This window comes from Pseudochaenichthys georgianus, chromosome 13, assembly GCF_902827115.2.
Source record: "Pseudochaenichthys georgianus chromosome 13, fPseGeo1.2, whole genome shotgun sequence".
Lineage (NCBI taxonomy): Eukaryota > Metazoa > Chordata > Actinopteri > Perciformes > Channichthyidae > Pseudochaenichthys > Pseudochaenichthys georgianus.
In genome coordinates this window covers 9,353,304-9,361,473 of record NC_047515.1, presented here as the reverse complement: position 1 = coordinate 9,361,473, position 8,170 = coordinate 9,353,304, and the positions used below count along the sequence as shown (strand labels likewise).

At 39.1% G+C, this 8,170-nt stretch overlaps 1 protein-coding gene across 2 annotated transcripts; it reads left to right on the top strand.

Annotated features, from left to right (window-relative positions):
* The first annotated feature begins 4,013 nt into the window (after nt 1–4,013).
* LOC117457814 (TOG array regulator of axonemal microtubules protein 1-like) lies at nt 4,014–6,937 on the top strand. Of its 2 annotated transcripts, none has more exons than XM_034098052.2 (7): nt 4,014–4,182; nt 4,348–4,855; nt 4,953–5,334; nt 5,423–5,528; nt 6,097–6,335; nt 6,427–6,585; nt 6,699–6,937. In XM_034098052.2, exons 1-7 carry the CDS (start codon nt 4,108–4,110, stop codon nt 6,823–6,825), a joined length of 1,596 nt encoding a protein of 531 aa, XP_033953943.1. In that variant the 5' UTR covers nt 4,014–4,107; the 3' UTR covers nt 6,826–6,937. The 2 variants fall into 2 exon arrangements, with proteins under 2 accessions (XP_033953943.1, XP_033953942.1); XM_034098051.2 differs by having other exon boundaries at nt 4,312–4,855.
* The last annotated feature ends 1,233 nt before the right edge of the window (nt 6,938–8,170 follow it).

Below are 8,170 nucleotides of genomic sequence, written 5' to 3'. Positions count from 1 at the left end.
TAATCATAGATAACACGGCAGGGTCCGTGACAGTTTGTTTTCATCTGATTTCAAATAAACAAAGTCTTGGTTTTAAGAATATTAAACTTGTTTCTCCAAATTCAGATGATAAATACAACTTTTCAGCTTGTAAAGGCATAATTACAAGAGGCAACTTAACGTCACAGCAGGCATAACAACAGCCGGTGTTTCTTGTGAGGGTTTCCCCGGGAAACAAACACAATACACACAATATGCGTCACAGATTATTTTGCGTATGTACGCAGCTCGCGACGTAACTAGGAGTATAGTGGACGGTATCAGAACTACAAGTAAAAAAAAAAAAAATTAAATTTTTGAAAATACACAACCGGAGAAAATCTGCCACTTCCTTATAGAGCCCCTCCTCCAACACACACGAACGCGCATATGACCAATGAGGGCACGAGATAAGTTTGTGCCCCGATGGAAGGCTGACAGGCGGATTGGTTGTACTTTTTACAGCATTACGGCTTCTACAGATGACATTTTGTTATGGATTTTTTGTCAAAGCACTTAAGATATTCATTGCTATCGGGATGTTTAGAACATTCCATGGAATATAACAAAAAGTGTATCTCGAGCCGGTTTCTGAAACGTACCTACCCCACCTTTAAGATAAGTTACAGATGATCCAAAACAGTTAGCATTTGACACAAAAGTTTACTGTAAAGTGTTTTTAAATATACACCTTTTCCGATATTAATATCTTAGTCTCATAATTGATATTTTAAAGTCACATACCCACTAGCAAACAGCTAGGAAATTATCAGTTGGATTTCAAACATTCTTTTTGGTGAAGCTACCTAAGTGGACACTTAGTATACCGGATAGATATGGTTATTTTGTATTTACCGTCTGATTTGTAGATGCACAGCCTGAGGGAAACAGAAAGCAGGGCAAGACTTGTTGTTGTTGTTGTTGTTGTTGTTGTTGTTGTTGTTGTTGTTGTTGTTGTTGTGAAGCAAAAGTCCTCTGAAGTGGCGCGAGCTACTCTTCCGTTTGAAGAACTGTTCATATGAGAAAGTCCCGTCGACTAGAACATAATTTCCCGCTTTTAACTATTTTCAAACGCAAAATGAAGTTAACTAACACGCTTTGACAGAACATTTTAGAATTAAAAGATTATGCCTGCCCTGTTCCTTTTCAAACTTTTTATCCAGCTCCGATATCCTCCCTGCAAGACCGCGCCCCCCTTTTCAAAAATAATTGAGCTTAGGCCTACTGTCATTTAAAACATTATCATACTTTGCCAACTACAGTAGTCTACTCAACCGCATTACATAAATACACTATATTACTGTTAAGAAAAAGTATATTAACAGCAAAGTCTTACATTGTAGGCCAGATCTGCTCCTTTTTCCAGACTCAGAGATAGCAAACATAAAGAAATTCCATTCAAACGATTCAAACTAAATATATGAAATTCCTTCCCTTGCATAGTTAGTACAAACAGTTCACCTGAAGTTAAGCGTTGTTTTTAATATTATTAAGCTGACAGTTTCAATATAAATGTTTATTTTTAAGCGTTTGATAGACATTATATTTAAATCTAAACTAGCTATTATCAATGCAGTAACATGTCCCACATTGTTCCACACAGACGTACTCTTTGTCCCACATGTGGCTTATTGGCACCTGGTCCCCCTAGTTTTGTGCCTGAAAGAGTGAACACTGGAGGAAAGCAGTTTGTTAGCTTTTGATCTATATTTTTGTTGACAGTTTGTAGCCTACAAATAGTCCTCTGTATTAAAATTCAAAAACTATTTGAGCTCGATTGTTTTTTAACTTGTCTATAGTTGTAAATTAATCTTTATCGTGATTGTCTATACTCAAATTTGGTATATTTTGTACTGCCATAATATAATCTGAAATCTCAGCCTTAATCATTTTATACTGTACTGTATTATCTTTAGCATTATTCACATATGCCATAACGCTGTATTTACGCTAAATATTAGTTTAATTTTTATTTTGTGTATACATTACATTAGGCGCTTTCACACCGAGAGTACTTTTCCCTGGAATAGTTCCGATTTTGCATTCACACCAAAAAGATCTGGAACTAGAACTTTTTTTTGCGAACCTTTTCACCCTTTTTCTGAAACATGGGAGCGGTTGAGTGGTGAGGAGGTGTCGGCGTTCTGGCGATTTACTCGGAAGTAAACTCCGGGGACTTCTGGCCGGGGACTTCGGGTGGCAGTATACACCGTGAAGTTGTTTGCGGTCTGCCAGTAAACCCAAAGCAGAAGAAGAAGTGACGTCAGCGGCTTAATTAGCCTAACCCTCCAGGACTTATTCCGGTGTGAACACAATCTGCTCTTTAGCTCCATGGGGGTACTAAGTGCTGGGAACTAAGTACGGCAAAGTACTTGGTGTGAAAGCGGCTATAAGGCGCCAAATACTTTTCCCAGGAATAGTTCCCAGAACTTTTCCCCGGAACTTTTATTTCCTGGAACTATCTAGTAAATCACGTTCAAACCGGAATAAGTCCCAGAGGGAGCCGCTGACGTCACTTCTTCTTCTTCTGCTTTGGGTTTACTGGCAGGCCGCAATCTATCGATCATAAATCTAATCGATTAGATTTATGATTCGAAAATTATAAAAGTAGGATAGACATGTGGATATTATCCGGCTGAACAACACGTGATCTGTCTCTTCAATTTGTGTCAACCACAGACCTTATTTCGAGCTATTTCCAAAATCCTATGGAGAAATTGCATTGGTTTTTGTCGAAGGAACCGGAAATGCTAAAATGCTAACTTACTTCCGGGTTTTAGGACGCGTCACTGTGGCACTCTATACTGCCATCCGAAGTCCCCGGAGTTGGGGACTGGCTTCAGTAGAAGCTGCTGGGACTCCCAGCAGCTTCTACTGAAGCCTTCAGAGTAAATCGCCAGAACGCCGACACCTCCTCATCTCCACCGCTCCCATGTTTTCTTTTGTGTCGCCATTACTTATTCTCTCTCCGTTGGTGCGCGGGGCTAATGCTAATGCTAATAATGCTAATGCCAGCAAATACAATGGTATTACGGGGCGTGGTTTGCAATTCGCCCAGCAAATCAGAAATTGGAACTTTTTTCTCCCCTGGAAAGTACCTGCTCTCTAGCAGGGATTGAAAAGGGGGGAACAGTTCTGATTAACTAAGTTCTCTTTTTGGTGTGAACGCAAAATCCCAGGAACTATCGGAATTAAAAGGGGAAAGTACGGGGAAAGGTGTGAAAGCGCCTAATGAGTACTGTCACAAGAACACAACATGGTGCTATCTCAAGTTTTGTGTTTTATTTGAATTACATCTAATTAAAAGAAAGATGCATCTGGACTTCACGTTACAACAATACTGAGCACTTTGAGGACAACCAAAGATTTTTTTGTAACTGGAAGCTAGCTCACATTTTATTTACAATGTATTATCATTCTCTGTTGTTGTTTTTTTGTTGTCGTTGGGGTAATATATAACCAGTGTTCATTCATTCTTTTATGAAACGTATATTTTATAGAACGTTTATCTTAACTACTGTACTGTACATCTAAGTAAAGTGTGTAATATTCCAATAAATACAAATCTAACATTCATTTTGATTTCTCTGTTTATTGATGTTCTGGGACATTACATCCTGGTCAATACAATTGTGGAAGATGTACTCAGATTGGGTACGTAAGTAGAAGTACACAGGGTAGAAAAACAAAGTGTTGCTTAAGTAAATCAACTGTCAAATGCATTACTTTATCATGAGTAACCTAGTTATTCACACATGATTGGTGATGGTGAATGGCTGAATTGTAGGGTGGTGAATATTTGTAAATGGGAAGAAGTGTGCCAAGAACAAAGATGTGTTATTATAGTTGACTTTTGATAAACAACGGATAGAAAATCATTTAATAAACATGAAAAAGGAGAAAAGAATGCATGCATCTGAGTGGCATTGGGTCGTCATGGTGATTGGAGAATGTTCCATAGTTCCATGCTTCTAGAATACTATAACAGAGGGTGGAACACGTTCACTTAAACTACTGTACTGATACCTAGTTAAACACATTGATACCACTCAATTTGTTTCTATAATTCAGTTCATTTTCCTGATACTCATGGCTTTTTACAAGACAATGACATCCTTCCTGCAGATGGTTAAGGAAAGGAAAAACGTTGATGAATACATTGATGTAAGTAACCAACTGTGTCAACCACTTTCTGTTGAAAGATAGAAAGGTGGATAAATACATTCAAATCATACTACAGAAAAAAACAATAAGCAATTCCTTTAAAATATATGTATATATTTTTATTTACAGCCTAATGAGAGATATATTCATAAAATCGGATCCCAGGTTCAGTCCAGGATCCAGGACATTGAGAAGGCCGAAAGAGCCAATAGAGATGCACTGGTTCATCAGACCGAGAGGCTGTTGGCCTCACAGAAAGGCCATGGCGACGGGGTTCTGGAGAGAATGGGGTTCTCTGTCCATAGACCTAACACCTGGACCTTTCGTCAGCGTCTAACTACTCCAACAAGGAGACCTGAATCCCCTCTGCAAGACAGGACGATCAGGCACATTTCAGAGAAGAAGAACAGGGGGTGGGCATCCGATACAAACCAGGAGTGTTTGGAAGACGACCCCTTCTTCGAGAAAAAGCTGCGTGTGGGCGGTCAGATGGCAGTATTTGCATGTAAAGTGGCCAAAGTGGTATACAGGAGCCCAAGCCCCCTCAGCTCTGTGGACTCACACACTCCTGATGAGCTAAGGGCCATATCACAATTTGGACCTTTAAGCCCTACCCCCCCTCCAAAGGCGAGACCATCTCGTCTACCGGTCCTGCAACATTTTGGTGGAGCAGGTATGGAAATAGCTTTTAGGGATGATGACTTGAAACTAAATGTATTTTCAATAAAGGGTCTGGGAAATCATGACTATTTTGCTTTTAATCTGAACAGGCAAGGAAGTAGCCGACGGTTGCAAGTTCCAAACAGCTCAGGATAACTTTGTAAGAATTGAAAGGACAATTGAAAAGTTGAGAGTTGCCGACAATCCTCCACCAAAACCACCCGCAAAGCCTAAAAGGGTGGCATGTAAATCTAACAAACTTACTCCTGCAAAAGCTTGCCCGCCAAAAGAGGCACCTCATGGCCACATCAAGGTGGAGGCACGCAAGGTTCCCGCACCACCAAGAAAATCAGCCCTGCCAAACAGGAAAGGGCCTCGCCGTGGTACAAAACTGCGCCCTCAAAAGGCCGTCGCACAAGAGCAGATTAAGCCTTTGTCCAACCCTGCAAATAGCCTGGTCAGCAGTTTCATAAATGTTCTCTCAGATGAATGGTAAGACATCAACACTGCAGTGGTGTTGAGATTGATTATAACCAGCTGACACAATATTCCTAAAGCATTTGTTTTTGTCAACTAATAGGGAGACAAAATTGTTGGGATTAAAAGCTATTCGAGCTCTGGCGCAACACCACCAGGCAGTTCTACTGACGAAACTACCTGAAGCTTGCATAATGCTTGCAGAAGAGGTAATGTATTTCCACGTTTTTGTTTCTTCCTGTCGCATGTTCCTGAACGCAGAAGCAGGCTATTGAACTTTGTTGACTGAAGTACTCAGATGTTGTACTGAACAAGCAAAAGATCTGCAGTCAAAATGTTACTCAAGTAAAAGTACAAAAGTATTTGCATCAGAATATATTTAAAGTACCAAAAGTAAAAGTACTCATTATGTGGTTTCAGAATAATATATATTTTATGTTTCATTATAATTACTGATGCATTAAAGTGTTATCAGAGCTGGTAAAGGTGCAGCTACTTTTAAGGACTGTAGGGTAGCTTGTGAATGTACAGGTGTAACTAAAGTCTTATTTAAGTGTTGTTTGTATTTCACATTAATTATTCCAAGTCTGCAAAAGCTAAAGATATTAAATAATTGTAGTGGAGTAAAAGTACACAATTTAATTAGGGTGAAAGTACAAAGTGGCAGAAGATTGAAATACTCAAGTAAAGCAGAAGTCTTTCAAAATGTTACTTGAGTAAATGTACTTAGTTACTTTAGACCACTGGTATTGACCTATGTTCTTATTGAGCATGTAGGTGGGTAACCTGCGCTCGGTCGTGTCCTGCGCTGCCATTGACACAGTGGCAGATCTCCACACTCACCTGGGAAAGATCATGGACCCTGAGGTGGAGCGGACAGGGGGCGCCCTGCTGCTGAAGCTGGCCCAGACAACCAACACCTTCATCCACCAGCAGGCCAACCTCGCCCTGGACGCACTGGTTCAGGGATCCAGCCCAGCCAGAATCATGAACGTTCTGTTTAACATGGGATCGAAGTAAGAATCATTTACCAAGAAGTATAATAGCATTTAAAGTGGATAAGATTAAACAGAAATCTGACATTCTCTTCTCTTTGTCCTCTCTCAGACACCGTTGTCCTGCAGTGAGGGCGAGCACAGCTCGGCACCTCCAACTGCTTGCAGACATCATCGGAATGGATCAGATCTTTGAGGCAGGGAAGTTCTTCGCAGAGCGTTTCCTTACTGCTGTCAGCAAGATGGCGGTAGATGCTGCACCAGATGTCAGGTGGGTTACCAAGTTTTGAATGGTTGGTTCAACTTTGTGAGAGTTGAATATCCGTCCAAACATGGGTGTGTGTTAGAGACTAAATTGCTAAATGAGGATTGTATTTTGCACAGGCATCATGGACAGATTCTGCTTCAGGGACTCGCCTACCAAAATGAGTTCTTTGACATGTGGGTAAAGATCATCCCTGTGAAGGACAGGGTTCCATTGCAGAAGATCTTGCAAAAGATGCGGCAGTAGAAGCGGATGAGGCAGGTAGACACCATCCGGTCATCATCGAATTCATGCTGGTTTCTTACATGTGTTCTGGTTTCCTCCCAGTCCAAGAAATATGCAGATTGGTTCATTAAAGCACTCCAAACTGCTCATTTATGTGTATTTATTCATATATTGCAATGTAATGTTATCAATTTCTATGTTTATGTTTTTTTATTTTAAAAGTATTTGCTTTATTTTCCATATGGTAAATAATAATTAATTCATTCTTAATTATAATAAAAATCCCCCCAAAAATATTTGTATGTATTTGTTCATTTGTCATTATCCCTGGAAATGTAACTCGAAACGTTCTGCCCATTACTACTTTAATTTCAACGGCAATTAGATTTTGTATTTGGTACATTTACTTTAACCGCAATCCAAATGCCACTAATTTTCCAACTAAATATTATTTTAACGTACAATGATCTGATAAAGGAGTGACACTTTTTGATGATGTGTAAGTTGGGAGAGACTTATTTGTGGCAGTGAGCAAAACAAGCTAACTTAATTGTGGCTTATCCCTTAAACAAACAAAAACAAACAAAGTGTGACACTCTATCTTGTACATCCATCGTACAGTTTATTTTCTTCTTTTAAAATATACTTTCATTGTTTATTGTCCTCGTTGATTCTCACAGTCCTAAAACAGTTATGACTCGTCATTACTATGTTATATTATGCTTTAATGTTAAAAAAGCGTTTTCCCTCTGGAGGGAACTTTATGAATTTTAACCTTTGCAGACAGTTTCCATATACAAAAACCTTTCAAACATGAAAATTATGAAATTGTTTAAATTATAAGACCAGTAGCATCAAAATATACTAGTATAAAAGGTAAAAATACTCATTATACAGGATGTATAATATCAAAATAGTACATAGTCGTTCTGATTATTATTTATGTATCATTTTAATTTTTTATAAACTGATAAATGTGGAGAGAATCGAATTACTCTTGGGATTAATGGTAGATTGTGAATTTATACAAGGTATTATAAAAGTCTTATGTATGTGCTGATTGTTATTCATTTAATTGTAGGCGGGTGGAGTGATAATGTAACAATTAAGTTGATGTAGACTAAAGTATGAAGTAGAAGGAAACGGAAATAGTAAAGTACAAGCATGGGCGGTTTTAGGGTGGGCCAACAGGGGCAAGTGCCCCTGTGACACAGAGCTTGGACCCCCTGTGGCCCCCCTCCAAAAGAATAAATCTATGATGATGCAATTCATGTAAAAGTACTGAGTTACTGTGCAGTAACCTGGGCCAAAGTTAACAGGGATTTTGTTTTTCAGTAATGTCATTTAATAAGTTGCAACTAAGTTA